General features: G+C 46.5%; 1 protein-coding gene across 2 annotated transcripts in view; it reads right to left on the reverse strand.

Annotated features, from left to right (window-relative positions):
• Nucleotides 1–16,848, reverse strand: part of LOC141110631 (cell adhesion molecule CEACAM1-like) — an 88,076-nt gene that overhangs the window by 12,452 nt on the left and 58,776 nt on the right. Inside the window, exons 7-9 of one of the 2 annotated variants that reach the window (XM_073602077.1) lie at nucleotides 15,394–15,519; nucleotides 11,022–11,101; nucleotides 1,421–1,453 (exon numbers count right to left, since the gene is read on the reverse strand). In XM_073602077.1, the coding sequence (XP_073458178.1) occupies nucleotides 1,421–1,453; nucleotides 11,022–11,101; nucleotides 15,394–15,519 (239 nt within the window). The remainder of the gene's footprint in view (nucleotides 1–1,420; nucleotides 1,454–11,021; nucleotides 11,102–15,393; nucleotides 15,520–16,848) is intronic. The other variant, XM_073602078.1, reaches the window with a different exon arrangement.

Raw genomic sequence — 16,848 nt, forward strand, 5'->3', positions numbered from 1 at the left:
AATAAATTAATGAAATAAGTGTATTTTTAAAAACTTCTAGTATGAGTACCTGAATTTTTTAAAGTGTAATTAAGCCCTAAGCACTTAAAAGTCATTTTAGCTGTTGACATCAGCACTTGTTTTGTAAGTAGCTTCTTTATACTTGCCTTGCCATCAAGCTTGCCTTTGCTCTACTATTAGTAAATCTGGGACAGTGGTCATTTGAGCAACCGTTGTAGGGAGGCTCCATCCCCTTGTAGTGATCAACAGCATTGGTTCTCAACCTCAGTCCTGTACCCCCAACAGGCCATGTCTTGCCAAACTTCCCTTAGATAAAATAATTCTTATCAATACCACGTCATTGATATTGATTTAGAGCAGCTGTGCAAAGTAAAGGGAAACCTGAAAACATGACCCGTTGGGGGTACTTGAGGACTGAGGTTGAGAACCACTGATCTACAGTATGGAGCCATCCTTGTGAACACGCTCCTGGCTGGAACTGAAGCCAAGTGTTGCAGCACTGTGAGCATCAGTACAAGCAGCCCAAAAGCTTAAACAGCAAGTTACTTGCCTGTTTTTCCAAAACAGATTAACTGCTCCCGCCTGAAAGTAAGACCCCTTTTACACTGGGGCGCTTTGCAGGCGCTACAGCGCTAAAAATAGCGCCTGCAAAGTGCCACGAAAGAGCCGCTGCTGCCTCTCCAATGTTAAAGCCCCGAGGGCTTTCACACTGGAGCGGTGCGCTGACAGGACGCTAAAAAAAGTTCTGCTAGCAGCATCTTTGGAGCGGTGAAGGAGCGGTGTATACACCGCTCCTTCACTGCTCCTGCCCATTGAAATCAAAGGGGCAGCGCGGCTATACCACCAGCATAGCGCTGCTGCAGCAGTGCTTTGTGGTGGTTTTAACCCTTTTGCGGCTGGTTTTTAACCCTTTCTCGGCCACTAGCGGGGGGGGGTAAAAGCGCCCCGCTAGCAGGCGAATAGCACCGCAAAATTGACGGTAAAGCGCCACTAAAAATAGCGGCTCTTTACCGCCGACGCCCCCACCGCCCCAGTGTGAAAGGGGCCTTAGGGGAAGCTGCGCTAAAAGAGCTGGAGCCAGCATCTTTTTGCAGCTATCAACTGTAAGTGCTTGGACAAAAACATGGAGAAATAGTTTGCTGAGAAATGTTTATTTGGTTGAGCTGCATATGTTATTGTAAAAAAGGTTGTTAATATTACTTTGATGAGTTACATTTATTTTTCATTTGCCTACAGTTCAGCTTTATTTATTTCAGTAAGTTTTGTTTTTGACATTTTTAATTCTTTCGACTATTTAGGGCATGAATACACAAAAATGTATGGCTTGGTTGGGAGATTTAAAGGACAAGCTGTAGAATAATGCAGGGGCTTGTCATTATTTTATTAATGCAAGGTAAATCCGCACACTGATAACACTTACTTCATAATGTGGTTGTTGCATTCCAGGTTTTATCTATGAGCAAAAGAAACAAAATATTCAGTACATTATTAGTAATTTTGCGTTGGTATTTTTTTTTAACATACAGTAGCAGAATAAAGAGAATTCTTGTTGTGTAAATAGCATTGAACTATAGCAATCTGTCGGATTTCTGGTTAATGCAGTGTGGCCATTAGGAATGAGCCAAACACCCTCTGGTTCAGTTTGCATCAGAACATGCGAACAGACAAAAAATTTGTACGAACATCAAAATCTATGGGACACGAACGTGAAAAATCAAAAGTGTTCATTTGAAAGGTTTATTGCCATAAAAAGTGTTTGGGGACCCGGGTCCTGCCCCAAGGAACATGTATCAATGCAAAAAAAGTTTTTGAAACGGCTATTTTTTCAGGTGTAGTGATTTTAATAATGATTAAAGTGAAACAATAAAAATGAAATATTCCTTTAAATATCATGCCTGGGGGGTCCCCCTAGTCTGCCTGTAAAGTAGTGCATTTTTCCCAGTAGCGCATTTTTTACAGTACCACAGCAAAATGACACTTCTAAAGTAAAAAATGTAATTTTAAATTGCTCGCGGCTGTAATGTATTGCCGGATCCTGACAATATACATAGAAAAGTATTGAAAAAAATGGCATGGGTTCCCCCCCAGGCCTTTCAGGTCTAGTATAGATATTAAGGGAAATCCCATGCCAAATTTAAAAAAAATGGCGTGGGGGTCGCCCCCAAAATCCATACCAGACCCTTATCCAAGCATGCAACCTGGTAGGCCGCAGGAAAAGGTGGGGGGGATGAGAGAGCGCCACCCTCCTTAACCGTACCAGGCCACATGCCCTCAACATGGGGAGGGTACTTTAGGGTCCCCCCCAAAGCACCTTGTCCCCATGTTGATGGTGACAAGGGCCTCATCCCCACAATCCTTGCCCAGTAGTTGCGGGAGTCTAACAAGGGGGCCCCCCAAGATCCCGCCCTCCCCCCATGTGAATGGGAATGGGGTACATTGTACCCCTACCCATTCTGCAAAAAAGTAAAAAACGACGGTTTTTGACAATTCCTTTATTTGAAAAAAAAAGTGTCCCGCGATGTAAATCCATCGTCAATCACGGTGCCGACAGAGAGAAAAAAAACAAAAAAACTGAAAAACTCCGTCTCCTTGTTAGGCGTCCTGCCGACTGCCATCTTTTTTGCTTTGACAGCTGTTATATAGCCAAGGGCAGGGCCACCCGGTGATGTAACCGTGTGACCCCGCCATTGACTATATATATAGCTGTCACCGCGAAAAGACGGCAGTCGGCGGGACGCCTCCCATGTAGGCAGAGTTTTTCCATTTTTTTTTTCTCTGGACCGTCTGCGCCATGATTGACGATGGATTTACATCATGGGCCGCTTTTTTTTTTAATAAAAGAATTGTCAAAAACTGTCTGCTGTCATTTTTATTTTTTTGACACTTTTTGGGTGAATGTAGGGTACTATGTACCCAATACCCATTTACATGTGGGCGGGATCTATTGGCCCCTTGTTAAAGGGGGCTTTCAGATTCCAATAAGCCCCCCCACCCGCAGAACCCCACAACTACCAGGAAAGGGTTGTGGGGATGAGGCCTTTGTCCTCATCAACATGGGGACAAGATGCTTTGGAAGGGACCCCAAAGCACCCTCCCCATGTTGAGGGCATGTGGCCTGGTATGGTTCAGGAGGTGGGGGTGCTCTCTCATCCCCTTTTTTCCTGTGGCCTGCCAGGTTGCATGCTCAGATAAGGGTCTGGTATGGATTTTGGGGGGACACCCACGCCATTTTTTTTTTTAATTGTCGCAGGGTTCCCCTTAAAATCCATACCAGACCTGAATGGCCTGGTATGGATTGGGGAGGACCCAAACGCCATTTTTTAAAATGTTTATATTTTCACAGGGTTCCCCTTAACCACTTCAATACACTGTGTTATATAAACTACACTGCCTGCATTGACTGAATATAGAGTCTACACTGAATATCTAGTCTACAGTAAATGCAGAATAGATAGATAGATAGGGGCATTAACTGCAGACTTTCAGCTTTAATTTGCGGGTATTTACATCCAAATCAGGTGAACGGTGTAGGAATTACAACAGTTTTTATATGTGCCTCCCACTTTTTAAGGGTCCAAAAGTAATGGGACAGATTAACAATCATTCATCAAACTTTCACTTTTTAATACTTGGTTGCACATCCTTTGCAGTCAATTACAGCCTCAAGTCTGGAACGCATAGACATCACCAGACACTGGGTTTCATCCCTGGTGATGCTCTGCCAGGCCTCTACTGCAACTTTCTTCAGTTCCTGCTTGTTCTTGGGGCATTTCCCCTTCAGTTTTGTCTTCAGCAAGTGAAATACATGCTCAATTGGATTCAGGTCAGGTGATTGACTTGGCCATTGCATAACATTCCACTTCTTTCCCTTAAATACTCTTTGGTTGCTTTTGCAGTATGCTTTGGGTCATTGTCCATCTGCACTGTGAAGTGCCCCAATGAGTTCTGAAGCATTTTGCTGAATATGAGCAGATAATATTACCCAAAACACTTCAGAATTCTTCCTGCTGCTTTTGTCAGCAGTCACATCATCAATAAATACAAGAGAACCAGTTCCATTGGCAGCCATACATGCCCATGCTATGACACTACCACCACAATGCTTCACTGATGAGGTGGTATGCTTTGGATCATGAGCAGTTCCTTTCCTTCTCCATACTTTTATCTTCCAATCACTCTGGTACAAGTTGATCTCGGTCGCATCTGTCCATAGGATGTTGTTCCAGAACTGTGAAGGCTTTTTTAGATGTTTGGCAAACTCTAATCTGGCCTTCCTGTTTTTGAGGCTCACCAATGGTTTACATCTTGTGGTGAACCCTCTGTATTCACTCTGGTGAAGTCTTCTCTTGATTGTTGACTTTGACACACATACACCTACCTCCTGGAGAGTGTTCTTGATCTGGCCAACTGTTGTGAAGGGTGTTTTCTTCACCAGGGAAAGAATTCTTCGGTCATCCACCACAGTTGTTTTCAGTGGTCTTCCGGGTCTTTTGGTGTTGCTGAGCTCACCGGTGTATTCTTTCTTTTTAAGGATATTCCAAACAGTTGATTTGGCCACACCTAATGTTTTTGCTATCTCTCTGATGGGTTTGCTTTGTTTTTTCAGCCTAATGATGGCTTGCTTCACTGATAGTGACAGCTCTTTGGATCTCATATTGAGAGTTGACAGCAACAGATTCCAAATGCAAATAGCACACTTGAAATGAACTCTGGACCTTTTATCTGTTCCTTGTAAATGGGATAATGAGGGAATAACACACACCTGGCCATGGAACAGCTGAGCAGCCAATTGTCCCATTACTTTTGGTCCCTTAAAAAGTGGGAGGCACATACAGTTGCAATAAAAAGTATGTGAACCCTTTTGGAATGATATGGATTTCTGCACAAATTGGTCATAAAACGTGATCTGGTCTTCATCTAAGTCACAATAATAGACAATCACAGTCTGCTTAAACTAATAACACAAGAATTAAATGTTACCATGTTTTTATTGAACAGACCATGAAAACATTCACAGTGCAGGTGGAAAAAGTATGTGAACCCCTAGACTAATGAGATCTCCAAGAGCTAGTTGGAGTGACGTGTCAGCCAACTGGAGTCCAATCAATGAGATGAGGTGTTTGTTAGAGCTGCCCTGCCCTATAAAAAACACACACCAGTTCTGGGTTTGCTTTTCACAAAAAGCATTGCCTGATGTAAATGATGCCTTGCACAAAAGAGCTCTCAGAAGACCTACGATTAAGAATTTTTGACTTGCATAAAGCTGGAAAGGGTTATAAAAGTATCTCCAAAAGCCTTGCTGTTCATCAATCCATGGTAAGACAAATTGTCTATAAATGGAGAAAGTTCAGCACTGCTGCTATTCTCCCTAGGAGTGGGCGTCCTGTAAAGATGACTGCAAGAGCACAGCGCAGACTGCTCAATGAGGTGAAGAAGAATCCTAGAGTGTCAGCTAAAGACTTACAAAAGTCTCTGGCATATGCTAACATCCCTGTTAGCAAATCTACGATACGTAAAACACTAAACAAGAATGGATTTCATGGGAGGATACCACAGAGGAAGCCACTGCTATCCAAAAAAACATTGCTGCACGTTTACAGTTTGCACAAGAGCACCTGGAAGACCACAGCAGTACTGGTAAAATATTCTATGGACAGATGAAACCAAAGTTGAGTTGTTTGGAAGAAACACACAACACCATGTTTGGAGAAAAAGAGGCACAGCACTAGGGATGAGCTTTGAGTTCGAGTCGAACTCATGTTGGACTCGAACATCGGCTGTTCGCCAGTTCGCCGAACAGCGAACAATTTGAGGTGTTCGCGGCAAATTCGAAAGCCGTGGAACACCCTTTAAAAGTCTATGGGAGAAATCAAAAGTGCTAATTTTAAAGGCTCATATGCATGGTATTGTCATAAAAAAGTGTTTGGGGACCTGGGTCCTGCCCCAGGGGACATGGATCAATGCAAAAAAAAGTTTTTTTTAATTTTAGCGCGGCGTTCCCATTAATATCCATACCAGACCTGAAGGGCCTGGTATGGAATTAAGGGGGACCCCCCACGCCATTTTTTTTTTAAATTTTGGTTCGGGGGTTCCCCTGTGGGGAATTCCCATGCCGTTTTTATCAATGAACTTTTATGTGTATTGTCGGACCGGCAATTCATTAATAGCCGCAAGTAGTTTTAAATGACTTTTTTTCCTTTGAAATGTCATTTTGCTGTCAGACTGTTCTAAATACGGGAAACATGTGCCCATTTACAGGCATACTATAGACACAACCCCCAGGTACGAAATTTAAAGGAATATTACACTTTTATTGTTTCACTTTAAGCATTATTAAAATCACTGCTGCCGAAAAAACGGCCATTTTTAAAACTTTTTTTTGCATTGATCCATGTCCTCTGGGGCAGGACCCAGGTCCCCAAACACTTTTTATGAAAATAACTTGCATATACGCCTAAAATTAGCACTCTTGATTATTCATGTTTGTGTCCCATAGACTTTAACGGTGTTCGCGTGTTCGAACAAATTTTTTGCCTGTTCGCATGTTCTGGTGCGAACCGAACAGGGGGGTGTTCGGCTCATCCCTACACAGCACACCAACATCAAAACCTCATCCCAACTGTGAAGTATGGTGGTGGGGGCATCATGGTTTGGGGCTGCTTTGCTGCATCAGGGCCTGGACGGATTGCTATCATCGAAGGAAAAATGAATTCCCAAGTTTATCAAGACATTTTGCAGGAGAACTTAAGGCCATCTGTCCACCAACTGAAGCTCAACAGAAGATGGGTGTTGCAACAGGACAACGACCCAAAGCATAGAAGTAAATCAACAACAGAATGGCTTAAACAGAAGAAAATATGCCTTCTGGAGTGGCCCAGTCCTGACCTCAACCCGATTGAGATGCTGTGGCATGATCTCAAGAAAGCGATTCACACCAGACATCCCAAGAATATTGCTTAACTTTAACAGTTCTGTAAAGAGGAATGGTCAAGAATTACTCCTGACCATTGTTGCGCGTCTGATCTCCAACTACAGGAAATGTTTGGTTGAAGTTATTGCTGCCAAAGGAGGTTCAACCAGTTATTAAATCCAAGGGTGCACATACTTTTTCCACCTGCACTGTGAATGTTTACATGGTATGTTCAATAAAAACATGGTAACATTTAATTCTTCGTGTGTTATTAGTTTAAGCAGACTGTAATTGTCTATTGTTGTGACTTAGATGAAGATCAGATGACATTTTATGACCAATTTGTGCAGAAATCCATATCATTCCAAAAGGGTTCACATACTTTTTATTGCAACTGTATACAAACTGTTGTAATTCCTACACCGTTCACCTGATTTGGATGTAAATACCCTCAATTGAAGCTGAAAGTTTGCAGTTAAAGCACATCTTGTTCGTTTCATTTCAAATCCATTGTGGTGGTGTATAGAGCCAAAAAGATTAGAATTATTATTTATTATACAGGATTTATATAGCGCCAACAGTTTATGCAGCGCTTTACAATATAATTGTGTCGATGTCCCAATATTTATGGACCTGACTGTATATCTATCAAATACACTGCCACTAACTAAACTGCCTGCCTAATCTAGCATGATCTATCTCCGTTCACACACTATACACGACCGCTATGTAAGCAGCCTTATATAGCGTGGGGCGTGGACTTAGTCCCCCTGATCCATAATTGGCCAAAGGCACTCTCTGCCTTTGGCCAATTATGGCTCTCTCAGCAGAGCGAGCTGTGATTGGCCAAAGCATGCAGGTCAGGTGCATGCTTTGGCCAATCATCAGATGCTAATACACTGCGATCTTGCAGTGCATTATGGGGTGTTCTGCAGCATTTGAATTTTCCGCTAACGCCCCATATGTTCGGTTCATTTTAGAACAAATGGACACCCGATGTTCGAGTCGAACTTACGTTCGACTCGAACCGCAGGCTTATCCCTACTGCCAATATATTGGCAAATTGTTATTCTTAATAACAGTTGGTCACTGCAGAAACTAATGAGTAATTTTGTGATCTTTGGACCAAAGTGCAGTGCACATGCTATACAAAAGCTTTCTCCTTGAAGACAAAGCATTGGTTATATGCCAGAATATCTATGTGGGTGATAACAAAGGGGTCATTTACTAAAACTGTAGCACACAGAATCTGGTGCAGCTGTGCATGGTAGCCAATCAGCTTCTAACTTTAGCTTGTTCAATTAAACTTTGACAAAAAAACCTAGAAGCTGATTGGTTTCTCTGCAGATCTGTACCAGATTGTGCACTCTCCAGTTGTAGTAAACAACCCCCAGAATATCCCCCATGTCTTACATGTCTGGTAGGAGAAGATTTTTTCTGATACACCCATTGAGGAGACATATAGCCAAAGCTCTTCTGGTCATACTTCCCCTATGGGTCACAGGAATGCACTTAATTCTGCACTCCTGTGGCCCAGATTGAGCTGACAGCGGGCTAAAGATTGCCGTTAGCTGACATCACAAAGCCAGTCCAGACTCTGCAGGGACACCTACAAAAATGTTGGGATCTGCCGAGATGCCTGACTGGCAGCTGGATCAGCCATTCAGTGCACCACTGCGAGCCTGAGCCAGCCACTTCCACCCCCTCTGCAGCCCGACGCTCAGCCTGAACTCAAGAACTGGGCAATCAGTGATCTTAGATCGCTCAGTTCCCGATGTAAAAGCGGCAGAGGATAGCTGCAACATTGCATCACTGCTGACTCCATATAGGTGAGTATGTGTGTGTCCCACACTTCTCTTTTAAGTTTTACTTATAATAAGACACCATGTTAACATTCCAAAGCAGTGGTGGCTGGTGCTCAATATTTTGGGGGGGACGGCAAACAAACCTGCACCCCTCACTCGCACCGCCGCTGCAGCCCCCGGCCCCACCCCCCCTGTGGGAGATGGAAGGGAAGGGTGCGGCGATCAGAGGCCTTGCCTTAGGAGTTTGCCAGAAGAGCCGGGGCTTCTCCTCCTGGCTGAACAGGTCCCGCTCCCTGATTGGCCAGGAGGAGAATCAGGAATACAGTAGCGAATATTAATTCACTATTGTCACACAACTGGGTGGGCTCTGGGCGCAGTGCTCAGCGCCCCAAGCCCACCCTTTTTTGAAGCCAATTAGAGCCTCAGGCTCTAATCATGTGCTTCAAAAAAAAAATACCCCATTGAAATCCATGCATTCGGTGCCCTGCATGTAGATTAGGGGCTGGGCGCATGGATTAAAGGGGCGGCGACCCTTATGGATGGGCCGCCACTGTTCCAAAGCTCAAATCCTGTGGTAAAATTACCCCCCCCCCCCCCCTTCTTATTAAATATTTCTTTTCTGAAAATCCCCAACTATAGCCAGAAAACATGAGCTCATTCTACCTTATAAAAAAAACTCTGATGTTTTGTAACTGGGGTGGCCGAAAGAAGTTTTAGAATAAAGCGGGATAATATATACTTTTACAAATATAATATAATAACATATAATATATGTAGCAAGGTCCCAGGCCTCCTTTAGTCTAATGGGAACCTCTAGAGTTAGGGATAGCTGACATCCTTTGTAGAGTGGGTTACAAATCATGCTGGGTGAAGTGCAAAATAGATTCATGGGAGCCAGACACTTCTTGAATGCAAAGAAATTTATTGTCTTTTAAACAGAACTGTGGGAGTGAGGGTTCAGGGCCAGGACACCCTTTAGTAGTTGCAATGTTAATTAGCAGACTCCGAGACTTCTATAGGTAGACAGCCATGTAGGGAAAGACATTCAGCAAGACATCACATCTGCATGTTTCGGAGCGCCGTCTCCTATGGCAACAGTCTTATAACAGTTCCTAACACAAGTTGTAACTAACTCCTTCACTCCTCCTACGATAACGTCTTGTAGATTCTCAGCCCACTGAGCTCCCAGTCTCTCTCACTATATTTGCTGGTTCACTGCCACTGAACCCCGTGAGCTCTTCCAAAACGTCTTACTTAGTATCTTCCACAAGCAGCACCCCCGCTTCCCTGCTGGGTCCCTGGCTTGGCACTCTAGATACTCCTCAAGCGTCACCCCACTGGCTGAGGCCCTGGCTTGGCACCTGCTGAAGTTTCCCGTTTCTTCACCGTCCCCGGTTGGTGAGAATACTGCTCCAGTACTTGCTTCAGCTACTCAATGTGGTCCCTGGTAACAAGGTGGTTGGTCCCTTAGTGGTGACAGCTTCCCCTCTGCCTCCGATCATGACAGGTTCTCCGGCCGGCAGAACCATCACTTCTGGTTGGACTGCAAGCCGCAGTTCCAACCCTACACTGCTCTCTTGCTTCTGGATAGGCCCTCAGACAGCCTAGCAGCCAGATGTACCCAGGATAGGCCCAAACTCCGGCTTAGCAGCCCGGGCAGCCAACAACACATCCACCCAGACACCTGTCCAGATGGCACAGAACCTTGATCACCTGACTCCACGCAAATATATAGGTTCTCCCAGAAGGCCAAGGGGCCAAGAAAACCACTGCCCATTGGCTGAGACACCCCATATACTCCTAATCTGTCCTTGCATCGCCCTTTTCTTATCTAATGTCACCAGGTACCCGGCCACCCAGGGACAAAGGAGAGAAGTGCAGCAATTCCAGACTTAAAGTGAGAGCAATTGATCCCTAACAATTGGCCAAGGCAACTATACCTGGCAGGTAAATTTACTAGCAGCCCTGCCTAACCATCAGGGTGCTAGATACCGTATATGATTCTATATCAGTGGTGGCTGGTGTTTTTTTTTGCGGGCGGTGTCAAAAACCCCTTGGCGGCACCTTAACACCCCCCCTCTCACTGTCTGCTGGTCGGTCTGACACTTACCCCATCTAGGCAGCAGGCTTCGTGCAGCGGCTCCTGTGTCCTTTCCTCCATCTGTCATGCGTCTCCTCCCCTCCCCCTAGGCATCCAATAGGATCGCCTGTCCTTTCAGCCAATCGGGTGACGGTCCTGTGTGCCCCTAATGGATGAGCCGCCCCTGTTCTATATATTACTGAATGGATAGTTAAGGAGATCTTACCTCAGTTCCTGGAATAATAGTTGAATAAGTGTGTGGTGGAGGTACATTTGAATTTTCATTTTTTGTACCAAGGCGGGGTTCTGAAGTCAAGATAGAAAGTAAAAATGTTGATTTTGAAATGTTTCTTACATATGGCTTCATTCACTATGGTGCTATCAGTGACTTCAGTTGTGCACCATTTATTCTAAGTTACTGACTTACAAATATTCATGTTAAAGGATAAGTTCACTTTTAAAAAAAAAATAATAATAAAAGGCACATTTTTTTGCAGGTAAAAAAAAAAAAAAAGTGCATTTATAAATTTTTTGTTACTGGAGCCTGAAAAGCATTGCACCAGCGATCAGCAGGTTTCTGATGCCATGCAGTTCTCCTTCACACTGTCAGTGTATCAGCTTACCCATACATCGCGTATGGGTAAGCCAAAATTCACTGACCGGATGACTCAATGAACAATCACAGCGCTGTGGTAGTTCATTGACAACTACAAGCCGGCCACTGCTAAGGATGTCAGCGCTTGTAGTTCATTCACACACACAGCTGTGTGTGAATAACGCGGCTGTGTGGGCAAACAGTGCCAGCTAGTACAAGGAACTTCTTCCTGTACTGCTGCCACAGGAGGGGGGGGCAACACTGGGATCATGTAACATGTTCCACCCTGAATCGGGTGGAACGTGTAACATAATCCCAAAGATGAACTTATCCGGCCATACATTAATTGAAATTCGGCTGATCCAGTAAAGACCAACCAAATTCTGATGAATGTATGGGGACAGTCGTTGTACAGAAGTCGATCTACCGATCAACATCTGTACAACCACCCTCTACAGTTTTTCTCGATTGATCAGTGCTGCCATCTACAGCTGACAGAGAAGTCTCTCCATTGTCAGAATACAATGCCTCAGCTGGAGAGATTCCCCCATCCACCTTGAAGTAAAGCTACCAGCATTTTCAAAAGAAGCTGAGAAACAGCAGACTACATATTCCCCATAAACCACATTCCCTAAAAATATTTAAGCCACCAAAATGAACTTCTCTTATTTGCTCCCTTTTGGTCTGTTTAGTATACCATTGGAGGCATCTTGTTATATCTATTTGACCTTGTCAGGAATTCAGAGCTGCCCAGGACCCTATGCACATTACCCAATGGTGGTTCGCCCGTTAGGGGCGCACGGACGCCGCCTCCCCTATCCATGCGTCTGTCCCCCTAATCTACATACGGGGCGCTGGACGCATGGATTTCAATTGGGTTTTTTTCTTTTTTTGAAGCATGTGATTAGAGCCAGAGGCTCTAATAGGCTTCAAAAAAAGGTGGGCTCGGGGTGCAGAGCACTGCGCCCTGAGCCCACCCAGTTGTGTATATGAATATATTCGCTATTGTCACACTGATTCTCCTCCTGGCCAATCAAGAAGCGGGTCCTGTCCCAGTCAGGAGGAGAACAGAAACATGAAGGGGGGAGGAGCTAGAGGAGACACCTCTCCACGGTCACCAGTATAGTTCAGCTGTTGGTGCCGGTGGGCGTGACCACGAAGGGGAGAGGAGCCTGCTGCAGCCGGATCAGAGAGAACGTAAGTGCAGTCCCCTGTAACCTGAATAGGAGGAACAGTGGGGGTGGCTGCATATAGAAGAATCATTCTCTCTATCTTCCTCCCACAGTCTCTGAATGCATGCTTCTGCTCCTCTCCCTCTCGCAGGCTTTCACGTACTGCGGGAGGAAAATGGAGTGAATAATTCTTTTATATGCAGCCACCCCACTGCTCCTCCTATCCTGCTTATTTCTGCTGCCTCCACAGTGCTCTCTACCCTCCCCACAGTGCCCTCTACCCCCCCACAGTGCCCTCTACCCCCCCACAGTGCTTTCTACCCCCCCCACAGTGCTTTCTACCCCCCCCCCACAATGCTCTCTATCCCCCCCAGTGCTCTCCACCTCCCTCATGCTCTCTGATGTCCCCCTGGGCCCTCTGCCTCTCTCCATGTTCTCTCCAACCCCCTGTGATATCCACCTCCCCCATGCTCTCAGCTTCCCCCTGTGCCCTTCACTTCTCCCCCAGTGCTATCCAGCCCCCCCTGTGCTCTCCTCCTCCCTCCTGTGCTCTCCACCCCCCCATTCTCTACGCTGCCCCCCTGTGCCCTCCGCCTCTCCCCCTGTGCTTTTTACCTCCCCCTGTGCTCTCTACCTCCCCCCATGCTCTACGCTCTCCCCTTGTGCCCTCCGCCTCTCCCCCTGTGCTCTTCACCTCCCCCAATGCTCTCCAGCCCCCCAGTGCTCTCCCCCTGTGCCCTCCGCCTCTCCCCCTGTGTTCTCCACCTCCCTCCTGTGCTCTCCACCTCTCCCATGCTCTCCATTGCCTCCCTGTGTCCTCCACTTCTCCCCAGTGCTCTCTAGCTCCCCAGTTCTCTCCACCTCCCCCCATGCTCTACGCTGCCCCCCTGTGCCCTCCACCTCCCTCCTGTGCTCTCCCTCCATGCTCTACATTGCCCCCTGTGCCCTTCATCTCCCTCCTGTGCTCTCCACCTCCCCCCATGCTCTACGCTGCCCCCCTGTGCCCTCCACCTCCCTCCTGTGCTCTCCCTCCATGCTCTACATTGCCCCCTGTGCCCTTCATCTCCCTCCTGTGCTCTCCACCTCCCCCCATGCTCTACGCTGCCCCCCTGTGCCCTCCGTCTCTCCCCCTGTGCTCTCCACCTCCCCCATGCTCTAAGCTGCCCCCCTGTGCCCTCTGCCTCCCCCCTGGTGCTCTCTAGCCCCCCCAGTGCTCTCTAGCCCCCCCAGTGCTCTCCAGCGCCCCCGTGCTCTCCACCTCCCCCATGCTCTATGGTACCCCCCTGTGCCCTCTCCCCCAGTGCTCTCCATTTGGTCTAAGCCTACCCCCTGTGCTCTCCACCTCCTCCCATGCTCTCTGCTGCCCCCCTGTGCCCTCCGCCTCCCCCCAGTGGTCTATAGCCCCCAGTGATCTCCGCCTCCCCCCCTGTGCTCTCCACCTCCCCCCTGTGCTCTCTGCCCCCGTGCTCTCCTGCCCACCCTGTGTTTTTGCTTCCCCGTGTGCTCTCCAACCCCCCACTCCCTGTGCTCTCCAGCCCCCCCATGCTCTCTGGCCCCCTTGTGCTCTCCTCTTCCTCTCTGTGTTCTTTGCCTCTCCCCTGTGCTCTCCGCCCCCCATGCTCTCTGCCTCCCCCCACAGTGCTCTTCAGCCCCCCTGTGCTCTCGCCCCACCCCATGTTCTCAAGGTTCTTCCCTGTGCTCTCTGCCCCCCCTGCTCTTTCCCTGTCCCCCTCACCCCCTGTAACTTTGCCGGGTTTCCCCCTCCCCTTTCCCGGGGGATCCGTCAGGATGGAGAGTGGGGAAGGGGTCAGTTAAGATGTCATGGGCTGCTCATTACAAAATACCCGGGCCTATTTTTTGTCCCGGGGCGGGGGGGGGGGGGGGGGGGGGGTGGATGTGGGTGCATTGTTTGCCACCCCCCCCCCCCCCAAAAAAAAAATGCCAGCTGCCACTGAGGTTCCCTGTGTTATCTTAAAGTGCCTTCCTAGTTCTCATCTTGGACTACAGAAAAATTTGCCTTTATCTGAGAGTGGGAGTGGTTGAGTAGTTTGTCAAAAGACAACTAGGAGGACTGACAACACTCATTATACAAAAATGCTATGTGTTGTCAGCATGAACAGGGCTTAAATCCGAATTCCAGGGATGAAAAACATTTAAGCCAAGTACACACAGGCCAAAGAATGGTCAGTTTGGCAGTTACCAGCTAACTTTTGGCCCGTGTATACAGTTTCTCATCTCAAGACTGGCTTCTGTCGAACGAGCATGCAGGAACTGTTTTCAAGCAGACCTCATCAGAAGTTCCATGTGGGTCTATGGGAGGCTGATGTAAATGGACTTGTGTCTGTTTATATCCACCTACCTTCAAGTCGAGAAATAAAGAAAAAACAGAAAAGGACTGTGTCCTTTTTAAATTTTTCCAGACCTTAATGTGATGGATTGGATTTAGCTTGATGTAAATACACAGAAACATTTACATCCAGCCGCCCATAGAGCCATCATGGGTCTACCCATGTCTGCTGTGTAAAAGTGGACACAAGCTGAATGGGCATGGATGTTAAAAAACTGACATCCATCCCGTTCAACTCTGAATCAGCAGGGGATCTTCTCACAGATTTTCTACTAACCGCATTGTGTGAAAGGCCCCTTAGGCTCACATCAGAGAATGTTACTGATATGCCTACATGTGCTTTTCAGAATTTCACTAAATTAGTTGATGTTTATAAGAGATTGAGGAACATCTTGGAGTATGCATGGTCAATTTTTGTTGTGACTGTTGGCTTACTTTTTGGAAAATTAAAATAAAGAATTTAAAAAAAGTACAGATAACATACTTTTTGTTGTTTTTAAGATAAAGAACACAATGACTTCAATGATGGTGATCCCGACAACAACTCCAATGACAATTCCAGCTACCTTCTCACCACCAAGTCCATGGGAAATAGAGCGTGGAGTTGGAGCTGTAAAATAAAATAAAATTTAATGATGAATAAAAGTTCTCTCTGTTTTTGTTGACAGAGATGTGGTCCACTGATAGTCCTCGGATTTTTCATACAGTGGTTTCCACAGCATCCGGCCTTAGCAAAGAGGGAGAACAGCAGGTAAGACAGGATAGTCCTAATAAAACATTTTCCTCTGATGCCACCCCCAACATCTTCCAGTGTAATGGGGGTTAATACAGCTAAGGGGCTTTCTCATCAAGAGAGCTTTACTATGCCCACCATTTCCATTTTGCTGCTCCATTTATAGAAGCCATACTACAGCTTGACCGAAACAGGATCTATGACTGGAGGGGGCGTACCTTTCAATCGTCTGTCCATCCTTTATTCTTAGGTAGTAGTGTTTTTGTTTTATTCAGCGAAACTTAGGTTTTAATTTATCTAGACTAGTCGGATTTAGATTAGGGAGTGCGTAGGACCGCCACGGGGCCCACACCTTAAGGAATTTTGCGTGGGAGTCATGGAGGATGCTGGACATTTTTTCGTGGATCATAAGGGTCGTCAAGGTATTCTTTACCTCTGCGAATGAGACAAAAGGTTTTTTCCAAGCCCTCGCTATTGTTCCTTTTTTCAGCGATAAATAAATATGTGGCTAGTTTCTGTTGGTGAGAAAAAAGGCCCGGGAGCGGGCAATGGAGTAATGCAAATTTGGGGTCCTTGTGGAAGGGGACATGAAATAGGGAGGATAGTAGGCCAAAGACCCTTGACCAGAATTCTACAAGATGGGGGCAAGACCACCATGTGTGCAGTTCATCTCCTCATTGACCACAATCCCAAAAGCATCTGTCATTGCATGATGGGTTTGACTTGGCGATACGGGCTGGGACCCAGTACCAGCGCAGAAGGAACTTATAGGCAGTCTCCAATGTGGCAGTGTTAAAAGAGCATTTTGCTATGCTGGACAAGGCCTTACTCCAGTCCGCTAAATCTATGGGGACAGGTCACGTTCCCATTTAAGCACATAGGAAAGGATAGTGGAAGAGCTGCCAGCAGTTAGTAAGGAGTAGATCATAGAGATGGTGCCGCGAGCTCCTGGGCAATGCTGGCAGGTGTGCTCAAAGGCAGTCATTTGATATGGAAAGGAGCCAAGGCGCCGGAGGGAAGTAATCCAATGTCGTAGCTGAATGTAACGGAAGAGCTCGGCAGGCGGATCTTCATGGGTTTCTTGAATCGAGGACCACATGGGGAAGGCGCGGGTATGAAGAAAGTGACGAACCAGTGAGAACCCATGGGCAGGCCACCATGAAAAAATGTAGTGTTGTTCCGAGCCTGGTGGGAACAAAGGATTAT

This window comes from Aquarana catesbeiana, linkage group LG10, assembly GCF_042186555.1.
Source record: "Aquarana catesbeiana isolate 2022-GZ linkage group LG10, ASM4218655v1, whole genome shotgun sequence".
Classification (NCBI taxonomy): domain Eukaryota; kingdom Metazoa; phylum Chordata; class Amphibia; order Anura; family Ranidae; genus Aquarana; species Aquarana catesbeiana.